General features: G+C 37.4%; 1 protein-coding gene across 7 annotated transcripts in view; it reads left to right on the top strand.

Moving 5' to 3' along the window:
- The window catches only part of LOC5570552 (protein peste), an 83,450-nt gene extending 63,006 nt beyond the window's left edge, over positions 1 to 20,444 (top strand). For all 7 annotated transcript variants that reach the window (XM_021854041.1, XM_021854040.1, XM_021854037.1 and 4 more), the window contains 4 exons: positions 18,397 to 18,603; positions 18,664 to 19,170; positions 19,231 to 19,304; positions 19,377 to 20,444. In XM_021854041.1, the coding sequence (XP_021709733.1) occupies positions 18,397 to 18,603; positions 18,664 to 19,170; positions 19,231 to 19,304; positions 19,377 to 19,773 (1,185 nt within the window). In that variant the 3' untranslated portion in view covers positions 19,774 to 20,444. The remainder of the gene's footprint in view (positions 1 to 18,396; positions 18,604 to 18,663; positions 19,171 to 19,230; positions 19,305 to 19,376) is intronic.
- Positions 20,445 to 24,642: the final 4,198 nt, after the last annotated feature.

Below are 24,642 nucleotides of genomic sequence, written 5' to 3'. Positions count from 1 at the left end.
TGCGTGAATTTACGCAACGTCGACGCTGGGGAGTCCCCACAAATGTGCGCTCTTGAGTTGTTTCTATAGATTTCACTTGCGTTTCACAATCTTTATTCTATTTCCTTTGCAAATCCATTACCAGTTCAACAAGGAATTTTTACAGGTAATGCTGCAGGAATTTCTTTAGGAATTATATCAAAATTCCTTCATGAATTTCATTGGTAATTCTTTCATGATTCCACCGGGTGTCTCCAGAAATTTAATCAAGATTTTTTCCAGTGATATGACAGAATTAACAGAATTTCTGTAAGAATTCCTTTCGAAAGTTTACCTGGAATTCCATCAGGAGTTCCTCTCGAGATTCCATAAAAAGTTCTTCTATGGAAGAACACCTTCAAAAGTTTCCATCAGAAGTAATTGTAAAGTTTTCACCAGGAATTCCTTTAGAGATTAAACCACGAGCTTCATTACAATATGCTCCATCAAAATCGGAAGTTTTTCTAGGGATTCTATCAAGAGTTCTTCTGGGGATTTCACCAGAAGTTCTTCAAGGGATTCCATCTAAAATTCCTTAAGCGATTTGATCAGAAGTTCCTTCAGGAATTCTACTTCGAACTTCTCTAGGGATTCCACTTAAAACTTATCTTGGGATTCCATCAAGAGTTCCTCTAGGAATTCCATCAGAAGTTTCTCAAGGATCCATCAGAAGTTGTTTCTGAGACTCCACCTGGAATTCCTTCAGAGGATTCCATTCCATCAGGAATTACTTTAGGGATTTCATCGGAAGATTTTCTAGGGATTACATAAGGATTTCCTTCAATGATTCCATCAGGAGTTCCTTCAAGAATATCTGTAGCAATTCCTCCAAGGATTCCATCATGAGTTCCTATAGAGATTCTATCAGGAGTTCCTTTATGGCTTCCATCAGAGATTTTCTGGGGGGAATTTCACCAGAAGTTTCTTCAGAGATTCCAGCTGGAATTGCTCCAGGGATTTTATCAGGAGTTCATATAGAGATTCCATCAGAGGATTTTCTAAGGATTACATAAGGCGTTCCTCCAATAATTCCATTAGGTGTCCCTTCAATAATATACTTAGGAATTTCTCCAGGGCATTCCTATAGGGATTCTTCTAGGAGTATCTATAGGACTTCCATCAGAATTCTTCTGAGGATGGTTTTCATGAGGAGTTCCTCCACGCATCAAGAGTACCTTCAGAGATTCCTCTGAAATTCCTTCAGGGATTTTATCAGGAGTTCCTCAAAGAATTCCAACAGGATTTCTGTTAGGGATATCATAAGGAGTTCCACTAGGGATTTTATCAGGAATTCCTCCAGCAATTTCATCAGGAATTCCTCAAATGATTCTGTCTAGAGATTCTATCTAGAGTTCCATCAGAAGTTTCCTCTAGAGATTTCATAAGAAGTTTCTTCTGAGATTCCACCTAGAATTCCTCTAGAGGATTCTATCACGAGTTCCTCTTGGGATTTCATCAAGAGTATCTTCAGAGATTCCACCTAGAATTACTTCAGGAATTTTATCACAAGTTCCTATAGGAATTTCATCAGGAGATTTTCTAGGGATTACATAAAAAGTGTCTCCAATGATTCCATCAGGAGTGCCTTCAAGAATATATTTAGGCATTCCTCCAAGGATGCCAGGAGTTCCTCCAAGGATTCCATAAGGAGTTGCTATAGGGATTCTAACTGGAATACCTGTAGGGCTTCCATTAGATGTCTTCTGAGGATTAGGAGTTCCTCCAGGGATTCCATCAAGAGGTCCTTCAGAGATTCCACCTGGAATCCCTCCAGAGAATATATCAGAAGTTCTTCAAGGATTTCTTTTAGGGATTTTATCAGCAGCTCCTCCTGATATTTTATCAGGATTCTCATCAGGGATTCCTCCAGAAATTTCAATAGGAGTTCCTATCAGAAGTTCCTCTAGAGATTGCATCAGAAGTTCTTTCAGAGATTCCACCTGGAAATCCATCAGGGATTACATATCAGAAGTTCTTCTGGGGATTTCATCAGGATTTCTTTAAAGGATTTCATCAGGAATTTCCCGAAGGATTTCATTAGCAGTTATTTTATACATTCCACCTGGAATTCCCCCACGAATTCTATCAAAAGTTTCTCTAGGGATTCCATCAGGAATTCTTCAAAGAATTTCACCAGAAGTTCCTATAGGGATTGAATTAGGAATTCAATCAGGGATTCCATCAGGAGTTCCTTCAGGGATTCTATTGGGAGTTCCTTCGGAGATTTCACCTGGATTTCCTCTAGAAACAATATCAGGGATCCCTCAACGAATTCCATCAGAGTTTCTTCTTGGGATTTTATAAGAAGTTCCACCAGGCATATTATCAGGAAGAACCCAGGGATTTCATCAGGAGTTGGTATAGGGAACCCGATAGGAATTCCTCCAGAAATTACATCAGAAGTTCTTCTAGGGATTACAGCAGGAGTTCCTCTAGGGATTCCAACAGTATTTCTTCTACAGATTTTATCAAGAGTTCCTAAAGGGATCCCATAAGAAGTTTCTCCAGAGATTCTACCTGAGATTACTACAGGAATTCTATCAAAAGTTTCGGTCAGGAATACCTCCAGGGATTACATCAGAAGTTCTTCCGATGATTCCATCAAAAGTTTCTCAAGGGATTTCAGCAGAAGTTCTTCGATAAATTTCATAAGGTGTTTTTGCAGGGTATCCATCAGAAGTTTTTCCATTAAGAATATTTCTAAAATTCCATTAGGAATACTTCTATAATTTCATTATGAAATGCTTCTGGCATTCCAGCATGAACATCTTCTGGAATTTCATCAGAAGTTCTTCTCTTGAGAACTCTTCAAGATATTCCTCCAGGAATTCCTCATGGAATTTATCTCGGAATTAATCAAGGGATGTCTTACGAAATTCTAGTTAATCTCCGAATTCCTTCCGAAAAATCTCTAATGATTCCCGAGGTTTATCGAGAATTCTTCCAGGGATTATATCAAAAATTTCTTATAATGATTTAAGCACCGGAAATATTCATCTAGGGATTCCTCCCGTAATTTTGTAATGAATTTATCCCGGAACTCCTCAAGGAATTTTTAAAGGAATTTCTCGCGGAATATCTCCAGGGATTCGTGGGGACTATCAGAAGTACTTCCAAGGATTTAACCAGATATTTCTCATAACGATTTTACCAGTACAGGTCGGACTCGATTATCCGGAGACTCGATTATCCGGAATTTGTTTTTTAATGTTCTTGTTTTTTAATTTTCATGCATAAATTCGAGACAATTTGCTAGTGCAATATACAATATGAATGGTTTTGCAGTTTTGAACGTATTTAAGAAGAGTAGTTGGAAAAAGTGGTTTTCTGTGTATGATAACCAAAAAAAATTGTTTTCTTGTAAAGACCCCTACTGTTCCTAGAAATAATTTCCCTGGGCTTGGGATTATATTATCCAGGGAGCGATGAGTTTTGATAATTGATCGCTGTTGTTAGTAGCTTTGATTAGTTGTTGGGTGAATTTCAAAGCAATGGCAACCTTTTTATTACAAAATTTAGATTTTGTCTTCTGACCTAATGATTCTGGTTAAACTACTGCATAGTACGGCTATCACTCATCAAAATTACTTTCACTTCGGGAAAATATAATTTCAATCTGGCGAGGAGATTACAAACTGAGGGTGGGTTAGGAGCACAGTCAGACCCTTGAATGTGCAATGTGGGGTAGTAATTGGGAATGCCATTGACGGTTTGTAATCTTCTACGAGGTTTTCGAAAACCAACAGGGCGCGTGCACCGGGTTGCGGATAGGAGCAAAGGGAGATCAATAGCATCTACTTAAAATAATAGAGCAAAAAGCCGTTCCATGATTAGGTAATGTTTAGCGATCTTCTATGGTGTTCTAGTACTATAAAATTCTTCACTCACTGGGAATTCTGGCCTTGATAATATCAATAGTGCTAAACATAAACTAATACCTAATACTCAATATGTACAATGTAGTTTCAATGTAGTAATAAATGAAATAAAATCAATTTTCTATACTTGACAAAGTTTTGAAGACAATCAATGAGTGAAAGAACTACCTATTAGAAAAGTCACATCAGCTAAGGCTATACATATACAAATGTTGGTCATAGGGTCATGGCGAGCATTCGGTATGTATGTCTATGACTGATTCTGATCTAATAGGGGCACTAGAAGACCACGCGGACAATTTCGAAACAAATTATTTTTATACATCGGTCTTATGATCCGAAAGGCTCAGCTATGCTGTAATGTCATTTTTTAAGCTATTCATTAGTGCTGTTTAATTGTTTATTATTCTAACAAAACTACATAATTATTCATTACTAATCACTGTTCCTAATTCTCTCTTTCTCACCTTCTTATCTGTTGCATGATTATGATCATTACTAATATAATGCATGAGCATGCACAATAAGAATAATTTCAGAATTGTAAGCAGTCAATGGATAACTGGATAGAATAGCTTCGAAAAGGATGCTCAAAACAGAATAATTCTGGTCAGGGAAGTATGACCATCATGAGTAAGTAACACATTTCATTTTAATAATATCATATATTTTTATATAAATCAGCACCGCCAATCAGTGAACTGAATTATAATTTTATATCTGTACATGATAAAAACAGATAAAGTTTGTAAAGTTGTCACCATCGATTGAATTGCGTTGTTTATAGTTATGTTCAATCATTATCAAAAGCTCCTAAAGCGTCGCATCGTGACATCAGCAGTTCTTAGTATCACTCTCATATTGTTATTACTTTGTTGTTTATTAAATCTATATAAAGCGATCAGCTCATTCTTTCTTACTTGTACAATTGTTTGAAATTTTAATAAATCAAACCAAACTTCAAAATTTAAATTAAATTGCTCTCAGCACATTTACATTTTGCAGCATTAATCGCATTACTGTGTCAAGTCTTCTCCAATTTCCTATGCGTTACCCCAACCCTTCCTATCATTTCCGATGGTGTTCAAGTGGTCCGCATAGACTATTACGGCCATTACCTATCCCTGCCCCCGGCTTTGGACTGACTTGCGCTCTCATTGCCCCACCAAACGCTGCAAAATGAAAATGAAAATGAAAGACCCCTACTGTTCCTAGAAATAATTTCTTGCTACGCCACCGCATCATATAAATAAAACAACGAAAAAAGATAAAATTTAAGTTCTTTGATCGAAAATTTCAATTTTTTTCTTAGTGATTCGATTATCCGGAGTGAAAAAAAATCGATACTCCGGATAATCGAGTCCGACCTTTAATAAGGGAAACCACCATTATATCCTCCAGTGACTCTATCAAGAGTTCCTCCTTGGATTAAAAAAAGGAATTCCTTCAAAAATTCCGCTAGCATTTTCTCTAAGGATTCCAACTAAAAGCAACATAAAACCTCTAAGGAATTCTCTTAAGTTTCCCCCAGAATTTCCTCCATGCAAGGATTTTAGCTGAAATTCTTATAGGGATTCCACTAGAAACTCTTCCAGAAACTCGGTCAAAATGTTTCACTGATTTTACCGGTGATTCCAAAAAAAAAATACTCCGGAGGTTCTTCCAAAACATTCTGGAAAATGTCCATTCAAAATCAGTTTTACCATTCCCGGATTTTTCCCGGATGCCTAAAAGTTTAATATCTGATGACATCATTGTTCTGCGACTTATTTTTTTTTACATTTTTAATAGAAAGTATTAATATTTAATATGGGTTTTATTTTTTCAAACTATGGATTTTAGAGTAATGTCTACAAATACACAAGTTTTTTTCATCGATCAAAAATTCAAGCAGTTTGATAACATCAGAACATCATTTTATTTTTATGCTATAATTTGTTTAATGTTGGAATACATTGGCAACACCATTGCAATTCCATAAATATTGAATTAAGCATAGTCGAGGATTGTTTGAATCCAATCATCACCCCTTGGAAGGTTTTTGTAAATTTTCCAGCTGCTTGCTATTGGAAGTCAAATACAGAACTAATCAAAACATTTGCAACTTTATTGTTTTGTTATATGAATGTTCATTTTTTTATGACTGTATTCAAGTACATTATAAACAAATCCAAAGAAAATAAAATACGAAAAATAATGATTTAAAAACTTTTTGACTTGTTTTTCATAAATCATCAGAAGTTTATTAATTTACCCTTAGACTAGGTTTCTGATTTCCGCATTTAGCTTTCGAATTTGTTAATGCAAATAATATACACGGTAGAATACTACTATTTACATATTTTAAATCGCAAGGGTCAAAATATCAATATAGAGTTGTGTTTGATCCTTCGACCTTGACGCTTGCTCCTGCGGGGGCCGGCGATGAGGGCAGGATCAAACATGTCGCGCGTCGGTCGAGTGAAAGTGAAAAAGTGCCGTGATCATTTAGTTGTGTTTGATCCTTCGACCTTGGCGTGATCGGTATGTTCGGTTAGGGTAAGTGAAAAAGTGCCGCGTTCGATAAGTTCTTTTTGATCTTTCGACGTTGACGCTTGCTCCTGGGCAGTGCGTCAAAAAAGCCCGAGCAGTCGTCAGTTGTTTTCCCTCTCGGGTCGCGCGCCTATTTTCTCTGTGTGTTTTTATATAGCCGAGCAAACGAGTGAAGCTGAAAGTGGATTGTTGCTGCTCAAGGATGACGGATCATTTGGTGAGCTTGTTTCATGCTACTATTTCTAATCTATAAAATATGTATGATTGCACCATTAATCGTTACAACGGTGAGACTTAAATATGATTATTCAACAAACTATGAAAGGTTCGTCACTGTGAATGTCGACATAAACTCTGATTCATAAATTATTTACGTCCATTTTTTTTTTCTCAAAACACCTTTTTCCTTTTACTTTTATTTTTGTAATTGAAAAAAAAACTTTGAATGGTTCGACACTACGAGTGTAGACTTGCGAAAGGTTCACTTTATTCAACAAACTTTGATAGGTTCGTCACCTCAAGTGTCGGCATAATTTTTTTCAATAGATATTGTTCATACCAAATGAAAATATTATATTTACATATAAGCATATTTATAGCTCACAAATAATTATTTATCATGGTCTAATCGCTTATCAAAGTGAATCATGTGACCCAACGATCCTCCATTAACAAACATCCCTCCCAGTAACCTTTGTGGAGATGCAGAGGCAAACACGGTCTCCAAAGGTTACAAACTAACATTCCTTCCCCCAATCCCACCTGACTGCAAGGACGTGGCCGGCGCCGTTATTGACCATGTATAAATAGAGGCACTGAATTATGCACACTGAAGAAGATTATGGCCAATCCCAGCCGATCTTCTAGTTGATTCTTTGTGCATTTTCACTGACCTCGGTCAATCACGGAATAGCAACCATTGATATGTGTAGTCAGTCTAAGCTAAGCTAAGCTAAACAAGGGTCAAAATATCAAAATACAGAGAATGTGTTGAAAGCCTTAAAACATCAACGACGAAGTGAGATTTTTCATAGGCCTTGTCTCAAACATTCGCCTATGTCAAATGACAGAGTAGATTTATACTTGGAGCGCAGGAGACTTCAACATATTTTAGAATAAACGGCTCATTCTGGACAGCCGTGGTTATACCTTCAAACAAGTGTGATAAGCGGCTCTGTTTTGCTAAAAACCTATGAGCTAGTATTCATCTAAGTTGACTCTAACCAAAGAAACTAACTTCTTCCTCAAAAAACTCTTACGTTTTTATTTATTTATTTATTTATCAAACTCGTCACAAACATCATTGAACGAACGCAAACACATATGAAAACAGTTGCTGTATCCAAAATTAGATCTATGGAAAGGAATTACGAATAACACTGAATTACGAAGACGTCTGGAAGGAACATTCCACGGAATCAATTCTAACAGATCAGGGCAGTCTATATTGTTTGTGATGAGGTCAAAAATGAATAATCTCTGCGATCTCATGCGCCTTGCAGAGAGAGATTCTAAGTTAATTAACTTAAGTCTTTCCGGATAGCTCGGTAAGTTTATCGGATCATTCCAAGGAAGATGACGCAAAGCAAACCTTAGAAAGCTTTTTTGGATACGTTCAATTGCTAGATTATGCTTTACGTAGAATGGCGACCAAACCGGTGATGCATACTCAAGAATGCTGCGTACAAGAGAACAGAATAACGTCTTAAGACAATAAATATCGGTTAAACCGGAAGCATGGCGCCGGATGAAACCTTTTAGACCTCTTATAAGACTTAAGACTTATAAGACTTAACTCTTATAGACCTTTGTTTTATTTTTTCATTAAAATTTAACAAAAAAAAAAGACGTCAAGCCCATAAGACACAAATGCTCCCACAAGCATGACCCTGGCAAAATATATTATTGTGAACATGAAAAATACGTAGCCTAAGAACTTCTACATCCTCTGATACCTAAAAAGCTAATATTTTCAGCAATTAAGTGTTATTTCCGAAGGTGGAAAGTTTATCACCGGAGTATACGACGGACAAACGCTTTTTCTGACTTTTGGAGAACAAAACCTTTATACTATTCTGCTTCAGTACATTATTTAGGTTTAGGGGGGTCTGTAGCCTTGAGGTTACGCTTTCGCTTCATAAGCGGAAGGTCATGGGTTCGATTCCCAGCCCCTCCACAAAAAACCCGTCCAGCCACCAGAAGACGCCTCACGGAGGACCGTGCTTTGGGGAGCACATCCATCCTTCGTCAGTATCAGATGGTGACTGAGACAAACTGACCCTCTTCGCAGGCAGCTAGCCTCACTAACAGCAGAGCTCTCTCCTACCTGCTCGGTGTGAGAGTAAAAGAGTAGGAGAGAGTGAAAGTAAGATGTAAATATAGATAAGTTGAAAATAGATCTGTATCGGTAAAGAAGAAGCTACAGATCAACTGATTCCGGCACAGTAGTGGCCACGAGCACAGAGTGCATAAAACAAAATATTTAGGTTAGTGATAAAAATATGACAAAAATTGTTCTATATAGCGAAGTTATATAAGCATAAACTTCAGTCATCAGAAATTACATGCACTCATAAGAACAATGAAAATAGCGCTTGTGTATGCTAAATTCACATTCATAATATTTTCGCATTTGTTATGGGCCATACCATAGACATATTCTAAAGCCTAATTTTTTTGAGCTAGTGCAAATCTCGTTGAATCCAAGAATCTTTATAATACAAACGATATCTCACAAAAAGATCTTTATAATATAAACGATATCTCACAAAAAAATGACTGCTTGCTTGCAAAAAATAATGATATAACTCCCAACAAGCACCTTCCCAGGAATCTATCAAATCGTTTGCCAAGAATGTCGTCAAGATTCTTGACATGTTGCCACCCATCTTCATCGGCTGTTCATGGGACTCCGAAGCTTCAAATTAACATGCTGACATTTGGCATTTGGCTCCGCCCACCGGTGGTTTGAGCAAAATTAAACTCGTTTAATTATGATCGACCGAATCGCCAATCGTAAAATTGGTTTCACAAACTTTCAAATATAGCATCACGGTGTCTTTGTGGAGTAACTTTATTACAAAAAAATAGGTAAGTCCGAAATTTTGAACTAAAAACAATTAGACTTTGCTCTTTCATTTGCGACCAAAATCAAAAAAATCGGTCGGGGGGTCCAGAACATTTTTTTTATTTTGTGTGAAGTATTCATGGATATGTGTTTTTGTACCGACACACATTGCGTTGAACATAGATACGGGACAAACTGCAAGATCAAACCATTTGAACACCTTGGCTTGGAAGATAAAGTGGTTCTTGCTCAAAAGAGCTGTAATAAGCATATATGACATATGATATACGCATAATTGCAAAACTGTCTCAAACGTGATTTTAATTATTTTCCACGAAAAACCTTGAAAATCGTAAGTACTTAAATTGGTCATAATGATGTAAGAAGTTATTAGGAAATATTTTTAATAGGTGAAGATGCATCGATATCAAACCTCGAATTTTCAAGAGCTTGTTTGTAGATTTGTATCTTGAGAACCTGACAACCTTTTGCGTTGAACATTTTATTGATTAGTCGCCACCAGCGAGTGACCAGTGAGTTACCGGTTGTCTGCTTCTCTAGACTTGTGCTTTTGAAAATTCGTTTGGCTTCTATGTATATTCACCCTTCAAACCATTGATAACCGAGTGTGTAGCTCGTTGTTATTAGGCAGATAAACGGTCCAAAATAAAAACTGTTACCGCTGGGAGACAGAGGAGGATCTTCTCTTCGTCGTAGCATTGGGAAATAAAGTGTAAATCCATTCGTTTGCTCAGTAATAACAAGCTATGGCTTTTAGGACGAGATCATAAATTATGCGAGATTTCTCTTTTTACTCGTAGGGGATGGTACACAAATTATGTCACGCTAAATTTCAATTTTTTCGACCCCCTCCCCCCCTTTGTCACACTTTCTGTATGAGTCCTCCGATAATTTTGTAAGGCTTGTCACGCATGGCTTAACCCCCCCTCTGGAGCGTGACGTAATTTGTGCATGACCCCTAGATACAAAGGTGACTTATCCGCCTTTCAAACAACACAATTTCAGTTATTCGAATTAACTAGTAGAGGGCTTCGCATGTGATAAACCTTGTTATAAGCCAAGGTACTTGTTTGCAGTACTATAACCCCATATTAACCCCTCTACCGGTAGCTTCATTTTTTCAAAATATTCAAATCGCGATAACTTTTTTGTTTCTCAATATTTGTGAAAAAATTTTTCACAACTTCTCAAAAAACTCTCTAATTTTCAGAATCTGTATCGGTTTTGAGCATTGGTCATCCATATTCGGAGATATTTCAAAAATCCTTGGGGGACCGACGCATAGCCATTACTCTCGTAATTATCTCTGGCTACAGATTTTTTCTCATATTCGGTTATTCGCTTTTCAAAACTAAACTTTGATGAAAGTCAATTGTGAAGAAATTAAACAAATCGGTGTAACTGTTTTTGAGCAATGAGCTTTTATGTTTTTGGTATCACTCTAGCCGTAACGAGATCTTGAAAACTTATTAAAACATCATATTGCATTTTTATATGGGAAGTGTCGGTCCCCCAAGGAACACCAAAATATTTTTAAAACCAGTTGACCAATGATCAATACCGACATAGATTCCAAAAGTAGATGAGTTTTTTGAGAAGTTGTGAAAAAATGGTGGAAAAATATAGAGAAACAAAAAAGTTATCGCGATTCAAATATTTTTTTGTGCTGAAAAAATGAAGCTGCCGGTAGAGGGGTTAAGCAAAATAATAGCAAACAAACTCATTAATATCTCTTCTGCTATCTGTCGAATTGAATTTCTCTCTTCTGCAAATTTGTTTATTATGGTTTGAAGAATGAGCTTTTACAATGGGATAATAAGTTTGTACTTACACAACAGTACAAGCGTGTTTGGAACATACCTCAAAATTTCTTCATAGTAATTTCCATATAAACCTACATTGTCTTCGGGCCACCTTAAATCACCACCTAGAAAGCTGCGAATTTCACAGAACACTATTTTTAAAGTAAGGATAGTAAGGAACATATGTGAGATTGAATTCTCAAACATTTTTTAATTTTGAACCGCCCTAATGTACATAAACACATAGATAGGCAAATTCAAACATATGTGCAAGTCTCTCGAAATCAAACAAAAAAAAAATTACTCTGGACCCCCCGACCGATTATTTTGGTTTTAGCAGCAAATGAACGCGAGAAACCTAGACTTTATTGTGGAGAAGTTTCAGACTTACCTATTTTTTTATAATAAACTTGTTCTACGAAACACACCGTGCATCAACACGAGTATCAACCTGGGGGCGGAATCAATGTTGGTCAAACGGTCTGAGCGTCTGTGGGCTGCATTAGACGGGGTACCCTTTGGAATTTTGTTTATTTGTTCGTACCTCGAAGAATAAAAACAAAAATTAAAATGATTTTATTTTTGATTTATAATTTGGAATATAACACGACATAAGGAATTTTATGTGACATTTTTGAAATGAAGAAAAATTTAATCTTTTATGACCTGCAAGTGCTTGAATCTCAACCTATCACTGAAGTAGTGCTTGGTGGTGTTCAACTAACTATGAACTTTGGCAAGCTCTCAGGTAATAACTCTGGAAGAGCTCATTAAACACTAAGCTGAGAAGCAAGCTTTGTCCCAGTGAGGACGTGCCAAGAAGAAGAAAATGACTATTTTTTTTTGTAGCCTAATAACCAGCCCTGTCGTCCTGCTTAGTCGCGCTTAGTCGACGACTAAGAAGCTTTGCTCAGATTTTTTTTTAGAATTTTTGACCCGAAAACATAAAAAATAATGTGCGAAATCAACAACAATCTAACGCCCCACAAGATATCAATCAAAATTTCCAACCTGTACCTACCAACGCCCTGGAGTACTTTAAACCTATTTGCATATAATTTCATATATAACAAGGGCATATTACCGCCCTGTAGAAAATCAATCGAAATATACGAGCTGTTTCAACGCCCTAAAGTAATTTCACCACATCGATTGAAAATTCCAGGCTTTATCAACGCCCTAGAGTACTTTGACCTTATTCCACATAGATCAAAATCGAAAACTCCAAGGGTATCAACGCCCTGGAGTAATTTGTCCCATATAAATCCGTAGCATCCTAACGCCCTGTATAACAACAATCAACAAATCAAGCTTTAACAACGCCTTGGATTAACTTGACCTCACCTTATGTAGACCAAGTGCATCTTTACGCCCCACATAACTTGAATGTTCCAAGCATTATCAACGCCCTGGAGTAATTTGGACTCATGCCATGTGAATCAGTTGCATCTTAACGCCTTGAGGGACAAATGTCAAGATGTATAAATGCCCTTGACTAATTTGAGCTTGTCTTACGTAGATCAGGTGCACCTCAATGCCCTGCATCGATTGAAAACTCCAATCTATACTGACGCCCTAGAGTAATTTGAAATTGTCTTATATAGATCTGCTGCATCTTACGACCCTGTACGACATTATTTGAAAATTTCAAGCTGCATAAACGCCCTGGATTAATTTGACTTCATCCAATGTAAAAGTGCATCTTGACACCCTGTATGACATCAATCGAAGCTTTATCAACGCTCTGGAGAAATTTGACCTAAATCCTATCCTTAATCCCATATCGATCGAAAACATCTCAATGCCCTATAGGACAACAGTTGAAAATTCAAGCTTTACCAGCGCCCTGGAGTAATGTGACCTCATTTTGCGTAGACCAAGTGCATCTTTACGCCCTGTAGGACACCAATCGAATATTCCATGATTTAAAAACGCCCTGGAGTGATTTGACCTTGTTCCATGTAAATAAGTTGCATTTTAACGCCCTGTGGGATAAATTTCAAGATGTATAAACGCCCTTCACTAATTTGACCTTGTCTTACGTAGATTAGGTGCACCTCAATGCCCTGTATCGATTGAAAATTCCAATCTGTATTGATGCCCTGTAGTAATTTGACCGTGTCTCACGTAGATCTTAGATAAGGTGCATATTAACGCCCTGTAGGACATCAATTGAAAATTCCATGCTGTATCATCGTCCTGGGGTAATTTGGACTCGTGTCATGTAAATCAACTTTATGTTAACGCCCTGTTCGATATCTACAGTGGGGATCCGATGGTTGGAACATGACCGCCTTCCATCTAGCGAAACCGACCCGTCAGTTGGAATGACTGACAGCTGATGAAAACGCTCCAGACTAACGTATCTGGAGAGCAGATCGTCACGAAACGCATATATACATACACATTTGTTCTATATATGGAGACTTCAATACGATGGTACTCAGACGTCAAAGTCAGTTTGACATCTTCTCTTGACATTCAAGTGATTTTTTGTTGGATTTTTTTTCCAACCAGCGAACATCCAACCATCGAGTCATTCCATGTATCGGACCCCCAACGAGCGAATCCTCACTGTATTTTTCTTGTCTTTTGACCTTGTTTTTACCTTGTGCAACTTAATGCTCTGTTTCCATTGAAAATTCCTAGCTGCATCAACGCCCTGGAGTAATTTGACCTCATTCTATGTATATCAGGTACATCTCAACACCCTTTAGGATATAAGAAAAAAATCCAAGCTTTAGCAACGCCCTGAAGTAATTTGGCCTTCTTTCATATTGATCTTTGCAAGATCGGGAGCATATTTACACCTTGTTGAAAATCAATTGAAATTTCTTAGCAGTATCAACGCCCTGGAGTTATTTGACTGGAGTGACTGACTTATCCTATAAAGATCAGGTACATTTCAACGCCCTGTATGACATTCCTAGCTCTATCAATATCCTGCAGTAATTTAACCTTAGTCCACATTAATGAATTGAATCGTAACACACTGTAAAAATGAATCAATTCTTTTAATCTGTATCAACGCCCTGAAGTGAATATACCTTGTTTCACGTAGATAAGCTGCAACTTAACGCCCTGTAGGAAACCAATTTAATTTCGATTGCTTTATGACAGGGGTGACCCATTTCGCATAAAGACGTTTCGCATAAGGATATTTTGCATACGGACGTTTGGCATAATGGACGTTTCGCATAATGTAGTTACATACAAGAAAAGGTAGCATTGTGAAGAAGGCATATAATTCTCATTATGTCAAACGTCCTTATGCGAAACGTCTTTATCTGAGATGTCCCACCCCTCTTTATGAGCTTAACTAATGTATATCGAGCAAAGAGTAATATTTGGTTCTTTCCGTTTTATATGTTGTTTATAATATCTATATTTTGTCTTTACTATTTATCAAACGATTGTGCTACTTTTCCTTTAATGTCGTTTCCCTAACCCTTTTCCTCGAATGTCATTTTTCCGAATGATTTGTCTTTTCGAGAAGTGATGCAGTTCATGAAGGTGCAAGAATAGTTCTCATTGTTAGGGTGCGTACCAGATGACTGGTCCGTTCACTACCCTGAAATGTGGGAAGTTGTGAAACGGGATGAGGATGTGAGAACAGACATTCAAGAGAGATCCTTCGATAAAAGCACGTGATCATTAAGAAGCCAAAGACCACCCTCGAAATATGGTATAGTTTAAAGCTGAAAAAAACTTCAACTTATATGTTCTTATATTGACCAATAATTTTCATGTGATAGTGATAAATTTCATAACCACAACCATGGGCAGCATATTTGTGTTTTTAAATTTGATTACATAAGTTTGAAAACCATCTGTAATTAATACTTGGCAATTCCAAGATTCACTAATATATCTAACGTAAAACTACAAAAGATAAAACCATTGCGAAATACATTGAAATCCAGAGAAATTGTTGACTTTTTTCCATATTATTATCACCTCAACAGCGATATTTTACTTGTAATTTAAGCCATATATTTGGCTGAAAACCGAACACCTTTTCTGTATGTAAAAAATAGTTCAAACGTTCTAGATGTTCTGCTTTTGGAAAGCTCAAGAAAATCTTAGTAAAATTATTTGATTCATTTCTCAAAAGGAAAAAATATCATATTTTTCTTTAAGTATGCTTCATATATTACTTTACGTACAAACATAATCAAACATTCGAAACTTCAAATCTTAGGTATTTATTTATTTATGTTTAACTTTAAAACTTTTCTTCGCATTCTAGACAAGTCTACATTTTTTTCTGATCGGACATGACTAAGAATAGGCATAATATTCCGTTAAGAAATGTTCCGAGTTATGGTTGAGTAATAATCGCTGAAACGCGATTACCATCGGCATATATAATTAGAATTACAGTTTGCGTCGTATTTTGCTTGAATTTTATAAAACTAGAGGAGAAGCATTTCAGTTGGCTTAAATTGATGTACCACAGCTTGACAGTTGGCAAAAAGCTCAGTTATTGATAAACTCTGTTTTTCTTCTCATATATTCCCTGAAACACAAACAATCTTAGGGGCATCGCATGGAGGAAAGCTGTAGTCTAATTTAAAATAATTTTGACCATTTTGAATTTGGTGCCGTATTGAATTTTATCAGAAAAACGTGATTCACCGTTAGCGCTTCGTTTTGAATTCTGAGATCAGCATCAAAAAGTATAGAAAAAACTGTACAATAATATTTACCGAATGAACGATTTATTTATTAAATGAAAACATCATAGTTTTTACAATGCCATTTTGTTTTTAGTCAATTTATCAAACAAAAAGAAATGCAATATCAAGTAATAAAACAATCATACAAACAATTCAGTTGTATTGTCAAAATTATGCTTTTGACTTTTGAAGAGCTTTATACCGGCAGTATAAAGTACCAGAAACATAAATTGTCGTTACTCGAAAACTGTTTAATCAGTTTGCTTAAATTTTTCACAATTTTGTTTAAAAAGCGGAATGCAGTAACAATATATTGTTTTAAAAGCGAAATATTGAACATGAGGATTTTTTTTTATTTTGAGGGAGACTCAAAAACGGTTCTATGTGGTTTTTAGATTGGCACCAGATGATTCCTTTTACACTGAGTGATAGGTTCTACGAGACTGAGTTTATTTCATGGATTAAGATTTCTATTTCAAGGGCACATCGTAATATTATTAGTTGTATGACTCTAGGAAATAGTCACATAGCATATACAGTAGGTATTGTTAAGGTAAATTCAATTGATACTGGGACAAAATAACATTCACTTTTTACATCAGAAAATTTTTCAACTAAATAATGTTTAAGCCCATGTACTTGATCTCTTCGTTCCATATTTCAATAGAAATGGAAACATACTAAATACGTGCTAATTGGTTTTCGTTCGTTAGGAATGTATATTAAAATATTTATGATATTTGTAATTTTTATATATTAAAAAGTGGCTAAGAGTTTTCGGATTTCCATTTATGATCTATATAGACTGAAATTCGAAAACCCATAGCAACATAACCTCAATCACAGTTGATCCCTATATATTAGAATATTTGTGATATTTCTTATGAGACGAAATCATTAACGCCTGGGAATAGAAGCGCCCTCTGGGCTATAGGAACGACCTCCTCAAAAAGGGACGACTAAGAAGCTCAAATTTTACGACGACAGGGCTGCTAATAACTACGCCCAATGAGATTGTTAAAACGGATCAAAACGTCGGGAAACACTTAAATCCAATGTGATTTCAAAAGGTCAAATGTTCGAGGTACCATGACCATGGCAAATCTTTCACTTCAAGAAGTCTTCTGTGTAATTTAGGACTGTCGTGAATAAATCTCCATGGCTCCCGTCCCCGGAGTCTACTTCAAAAGTTTGAACTTAACTTGAGTTCTAGCTTAGAATAAACGCTACTTAAACTTTAATTGTTATCATTGATGTTCTTTGAATTCACGAATCGCTCGCCAAGTCTAGAATAAACACAAGACCCGTCTCCGGGACCGCCCGAACCCAACCAAAAAACACTAGGGTCAGGTGGGGCAAGATGAGCACCCTAAGGATAAGCGCGATTTAAGCCTACTTGAACGTTATTATTTTGGTAAAATTGGTAACCATCCTTATCTTTTACATTATTACTTTGACCTCCAACCATTAAAAGTTTTAAAAAGTGATAAATAGTTTTCCAAATAACACTTTAAAAAATAGCTTTTTTATCATCGTTCAAAAAAACTGCGGGGCAAGATGGGCACCCCCATAAAAAGATGCAATTTACTAAAGAAAACTATTATTTTTCAATGCTTGCAATATCCCAAGATATTATCTTTAATATCTGATAATATATATCTTCAACTAGCTTAGTTTTCAAAACTTGTATCAGAAAATAAATAACTTTTCATAAATTGCTAAGATTGTACTTAAAAAACGATTAAATTTGTTGTTTGTTTGTATATTTATTAGAAAAATTGTTTTGTGCAAAGAAGATACCGTAAGTCAAGCTCACAGCTAAATGTGGTTCTATAATTTCACACTTTTACTTAATTTTGAACATGGTGCTCATCTTGCCCCAAGGGTGTAAATTTATTAATATAATCAAAACAATTGAAATATTTTTTAAATTTGATAAAAAGTTTTGCTCCTGATTATCTACAGAAGATTATTCTATAACTATACGGCCAAAAACGTATGAATTAATTTGTTTACGCAACAAAAATATCACTTTTAAATGAACAAATCTTATATGAAAAGGTAAATTTTTGGACTTCTATGTATTTTGGACAATATTTACGTTGTGCTGTTGATTTTTAGCTGAAATTTATGGCCATCATATCAATTTAATGATATTCATCAGAACCCCAAATAATGTATTGAAAAAAAATCGGTAGGAACGACACAAACTAGGGGTGCCCATCTTGCCCCGGGTGCTCATCTTGCCCCACATTCCCCTATCTCAGAGAAGCTCAAAATTTTGAAGACCTTCTTTACATCTTGGGCCTTCAAAACATTTCTCTCGGATACAAGAAATCTTCAAGTAATGTTACATACTACGCGTAAAGTAATACATAGTTTTTGTTCTTATTTTTCAGTCAGCGGCCAACCGAGCCCGCACCTGGGACTACGTTCGCCGGAAGGGAGTTTCTATGGGTCTGTCGCTGTACGATCAGGACGTGTTCGTGGCCAAAACCGCCGGTGAACTTCTCTTCGATGGCTACGAGGACAATATGGTCCTGATGGGCAAACAGCTGTTCGACGCCAGTGAGGTGCCGTTCGATCGCGTCGGTTGGTTCTATACGGTAGGGGATGATCTTCAGATATTGAAGAGTACTTCATCAACGGTGGTTTTCTTATTGCAGCGCAACAACTCGGCAGATCTGATCGGTCATTACAATGTCCACACGGGTGTGGACGACATCATGAAAATCGGATCGATGGCCGAATGGAACTACAAACCTCGGACAAACTTCTTCGCCGATCAATGCGGAATGTTGAACGGTTCAGCTGGAGAGTTTTATCCACCGAATCTGTCCAAGGACGTACCGATCCAGCTGTTCACGCCGGATATGTGTCGCAGCTTGCCGCTCGATTTTGAAGGAGAGGAAGAAGTTGCAGGAATCAAGGGATATAAATACGCTGGAGGTCCACGGACGGTTGATAACGGTACGATGTTCCCGGAAACGGCCTGTTTCAATGCTGGAGAGATCGTTCCGTCTGGGGTGTTAAACATTTCGGCTTGTCGGTTCGGTACGCCAGTGTTCATGTCGTTTCCACACTTCTACGGTGCGGACGAGTTTTATCTGAATCAGGTAGAAGGTCTTAACCCGGATAAGAGCAAGCACCAGTTCTACATGACGATGGAACCGGTAAGTTTACGAGTAAGATTAAGGTTGATCTCTATCAAAACGCGATATTTTACTTTACAGACTACGGGAATTCCACTAGACGTCGCCGCTCGTTTCCAGTTGAACATTCTCATCCAGTCTCACCCAAGCATTGCGTGAGTAGTTTACCTTGAATATCCTACCCGTACCCAATGCAAATACCCGTAACTCTATTGCTCGTCTTACAGCCTCTACGAAGACGTCCCCCGTGTCTTCCTGCCGGTGCTCTGGTTCGAACAGCACGTCACCATGAGACCGGAGTTCACTGGTGAAATTGCCCAGGCCCTCAGCATTCCAACGACGGCCCGCATTTGCGGAATCGTGATGCTCGTTCTCGGGGCCATCATGGTCGCATGGATCCCGATTGAACGGCTGATGTTCCGAAGTCGACGACGGGACATCGTTACCGATGCCGGCACCGAAAAGGTTCTGCTGCAGCAGAATCTAGCCAAAACGGCCATCCTAGTGCCGGAGAAGGAAAAGGAAGCGGTGGCCGATAAGTTGTCCACCATCGTCGAGGCGCACCCGTTGATCGAAAGCAAAACCGTTCGACTGGGAGCAGAGAACGGAACTACCAAGACGTGAGAGTGCACGAGCCGCTTGTAAAATTCTAACGAAAAGAAAGACTTTCTCCTCCGCCAGCTTTCGGAGAGGGGCGGATGGAACAATCCAGTTCTCTGAATTTACCGATTAAGTGTAATGCATGTGTGCCACGGCGGAAAACGAAGGGACCACTTACGAGAACCAGCCGTTAGCCAAAATCATTTTGTAATCGTAACGCAGGGCATTCATAGATTACTTGTTTAGATTTAGGGCCGATTAGTGCGGCCGTGCTGTTCCAAAAAATCTTCCTAGGTTAAGGCCCCAGTATGTAAGTAAACAGCTAGTAGGTGATCTCACCGAACAAAGTGCCAGAGATTTAAGCCTTCAGAAACAATACATAACCCATACAGTAAAGCAGAATGCATCGAAACGTAAATAGACCTAGTGGACCACTTTCTCCAAGGGAGAATCACTTCCTGTTTTTTTGTATGCAACGAGCGTGATTTAAAGAGTTATAGGAAGAGTTCCATTTTTGACATGTTTTACGTAGTGAACCGATATTCCAGTTATATACACGCAACAAAGGAAACCGAATCGTTTTTGATCATGGGAAAACAGTATAAAAGACATTGTTACATATATGAAGTTGTTATCGAACGGCAATTAGCAGTTTCAATGAAATAAAAATTGAATAACATACAGCAATAACTTTAGATTTTCAAGTTTTCTTTTTCCTCCGAAACTCCCAAATCCATTTGATAAATATGCATTCGATTTTATAGGTGGTATGGAACAATAGACTTTCATTGATTTTTCATTGGCTGGTTTATAATCTAACATGAACCGTAAAGTGCTGTAATGCACAATTCCATGCATCTTGGAATATTAAATATTTCCAAAATTTTCCATTAAATTGTAAGTCATTGTTAAGGCCGCACGGGACGTCATCATAATCACCCTATCCATTTCAAGAAGCAAATCCCCAGAACCACTCCATATATCGATGCGAAAATGTATCACTATGATTCAATATATGTAGTGCACAACCCGATAAATTTTCAGTTTCATCGGTTCACTAAAACTCGAGATTTGCTTCCACAAAGTTTTGATGATTATTGTTAGAGTGAGACGAAAGATAGGGAAAATAACACGGTCTCCCGTGTCCCCTTAATGATAATCATTAGTGCAATAGTGATGTATCTCCGTCATATACAGATAGCAGTACGGACAAAAATTTAAATTTACTTGGATTTCAACAATTTGAATCTAATGCACGGTATTACACGATGTGCTGAATTAAGGAACTTTCTTCTTCTTCTTTCTGGGGTTACGTCCCAACTGGGACAAAGCTGGCTTCTCAGATTAGTGTTCTTATGAGCACTTCCACAGTTATAAACTGAGAGCTTTCTTTGCCGATTGACCATTTTTGCATGTGTATATCGTGTGGCAGGTACAAAAATACTCTATGCCCTAGGAATCGAGAAAATTTTCTTTTACGAAAAGATCCTCGACCAGCCGGTTTCGAACCCACGAGCTTCAGCATGGTCATGCTGAATAGCTGCGAGTTTACCGCTACGGCTATCTGGGCCCCTCATAAAATTCAATTAGGGAACTTTACTGTAATCGAAATCCATTAAATTTTTAGCCATCTACGAAAACGGAACAGTTCTACAAATCAACTCTATCTGAACTTTACTGACAATGTAACAATGTAATATTCTCTCCACTATCGCTCTTTTTCGATTGTAACCAAGCTTTGGAAAATTTAACGATCATTGACACACGAGCCAAAATTATAATCCATTTCTCGCGTTCAGTATCATAAGGGCGTAACTGCAGTGATCGATTTCTCTTCATCGATTTTCTCTTTAGCTTATTGCATGACCAGACGACTGTTTTTGACTGCTATTTTTAACTCAGCAGAAAGTACTCATCATCCTTCATCGTACTGCATCGTAAAATGTTTCGAAAAGCGATCGAATTTTCTGTAATAACGCAAAGAGAAAATCGACGAAGAGAAATCGATCATTGCAGATACGCCTGTATGATACTCAACGCGAGATTTATTCGCCTGCATTCACACACCACGCATGACATTTGTCGTTCGTGGAAGAAAACGAGTCACGAAAGGAAAAACAGGCAGACCACCCAATGTTGGGCGCCGATCGCTGTGTGTCACCACGTGTTACATTTGTTACATTCGCTCACACACTCTCATTTTGATCAATAAAAAGAGGCGAATATTTTTCATTCTGCGCTATGTTTGCAACAACAGTGTTGTTCGATGATCCAATAGATTATAATTAAGTTGTTTAAGGTTGTATTACCAGAAAATATGGAAGGTATTACCAATTCTAAGCAAAACATAAATCACCCGAATGGCTCGATACTGCTGTATTCTGTGAGAGTTGCTGCTCTTGAACGCTCTGGCGCCACGTATCAAACGAGAGAGTGAATGTTTACATTCATAGGGCTCTTCGCTACAGCCAAACAGACGAATCACTGACAATATTCTTTCAACAATCATCTCAAATTTCCAATGCTACATATTTCAACCATATTCAACCAGATGCTCGTGCATCGTTTTCCATAATGTTTGATGTAAGACAATAGCGCGTTTTGCAGAGCTTGTTACACTTGATCGTATTTCGTGCAACATGGATTTCCATGTTCCAGTAGCCCGCTCACGAGTTTGAAAATTGAGGTAATTTGAGCAAATACACAAAAGGTTGTCCATAGTATGATTAAATTTGTCGATTTAAAACGTCAGGCAGTTATAGTTTTAATTTTACTTTGTTTTAACTCATCTTTTTACAGTGTGAGCGGGCTACTGGAAAATGAGTGGGTACTGATACACTGATGGTACTTCCACAGGCATACAGACGTAACTCTGACGAAATTTCCATCGATCACTCATTTAACGATCATTTCAAATGTGTTGTGTTACAAAGCTCACAACCAGAGGCGTGCGCATCGTTTTTCTTAGCGTTTGATGTTTCACACTACCGCCATCTGCCGGTCGAAACACCTTTTCGTGCAACATTCTCACCAGATGATGATGGTGTAAACTGGGCGGTGGATTTTGAAGATTTTTTTATAAGTGTTACGTCTGTGTGTCTGTGGTACTTCCATTACAGTACTAATGAGTTTGGAACATTATTCAAAATTTCTTCATAGTAATTTACATATAAACCTATATCGTCTTTGAGCATCCTTTAAATCACCACCTAAAAAGCTGTAAATTTCACAGAACAACATTTCTATGGTATGGATAGAAAAGTAGATATGAAAGAAATGGGAGATTGTATTTTCAAACATTTTTAAATTTAGAATCGCCTTAATAAGGTATCTTATAGAAGCAGTATATATAGCATAACACGCCGTATCAAAAGTACGAATCCCACGACGGAAATAACCCACAGCAGTGCAATTTTCATTTTAGCTTTATACAGGTACTAGTAGAGAGCATAAAATTAGAATACCAGTGAATCAAAATTCCATTGAATCAAACGCAAGCCAAATAACAAAGTGAGTACGCTCACAATACGGTCCCAATCGCGAAACGCAACATTCTGTTAGCCATCTATACTTTGGTAGCGCAACTAGTCAGATGATGAGAGATTTGATTTTTCACGCATCCATCACATGCCGCTGTGGGGAAAAATGTTTTATTTTCCTGATTAAAGACGGTTAACAGTGAAATAGTTAGGCGGAAAAGGTAGGAATATCCATTCTCTATGTTCTACATACGTTTGTTTTTTGTATTATTGCACTACTTTCTTAAAAATTGAGATCCGGCTGGTAGGAGCACTAGTTTGAGGTTGGAAAACCAGGATATGTGAGGTTAGTTTCATTGGAACTTTCGCCTGAGCGATTTTTGCGCTTGAATAAAACACGTTTCGGGACATTCCCCGCTGCCCCTAAAAATATCATTGGGTAGATAAATGAATTCTCTACCATTGGATCTCATTCAATTTCGTGCATAACTTCACTTGAGCGGTGAAAATAAATATTTTGTTCCGAATGTTTTGAAACCATGTATGGGTTTGACATTGCTCTCGTCAACCATCATCATGACGACAGCAGCACACCCCACTGGACGAATTGTCGTCTTGGGAGCCCATCCTTTGTGGCAACTTTTGTGGATAGGCCTTTTCACGAGACGTTTCAAATCATCTGATTCGGAAGCACTTTGACAGTTTTTCTATGGAAATGTCAGGTATTTATCTACAATCTCAAGGAATATTGTCATGACAAACACAGGGAGCAACATTTTTCCAACATTTTCAACTCGTAGTCAATCAATTATTTTAAATCAAATCAACCACCATCAAGGTTATTCAATGTACTTTATTACTCCAGTTGATATAACAAGAAATCTCTCTAAACTTGCTTTTACCAGAAATTTTCAAGATGATTTCAGAAGGTTTTCTCTAGAAACTCCACCAGAATTCTTCAAGGAATTGCTTCTATTCAGGAGGATGTTTTCAAAGGATATCTTCCAGGCAGTGGTGTAGCTAGAGTTTTGGGGGCCCGGTGCGGAGATAGATTTGGGGGCCCGTCGCAAAATATGTCTTTTATTAGCGAATTCACACGTACATTCAACATTTTTGGAAAACGTTTAGTATTTGTAAAAAAATCGTGATTAAAAGGTCAAATAATATTCTGTCGGTAAAAATTACAATTTCGGCCGAAAAATAGTTTTTGATGCTACTTTTTGTGGAAACTAAAAAATATAAACACACTTAAATTCTGAAATCGACTTAGGTAAACGGATTCGCCGAGAACCCAACAGCTGATATCTTGGTAAGTTTTTCACCGAGATCTTGGTAAACGTTTACCGAATACAGGTAGCGTTTGCCAAAATCTCAATAAAAATCTTGGATTGCCGAAATCTCAGTAAACTAATTA

The sequence above is a fragment of the Aedes aegypti genome, chromosome 3 (assembly GCF_002204515.2).
Source record: "Aedes aegypti strain LVP_AGWG chromosome 3, AaegL5.0 Primary Assembly, whole genome shotgun sequence".
In the NCBI taxonomy this organism is placed as follows: Eukaryota; Metazoa; Arthropoda; class Insecta; order Diptera; family Culicidae; genus Aedes; species Aedes aegypti.
The sequence above is the reverse complement of the archived record's forward strand: the minus strand, read 5'-3'. Positions and strand labels throughout refer to the sequence as shown.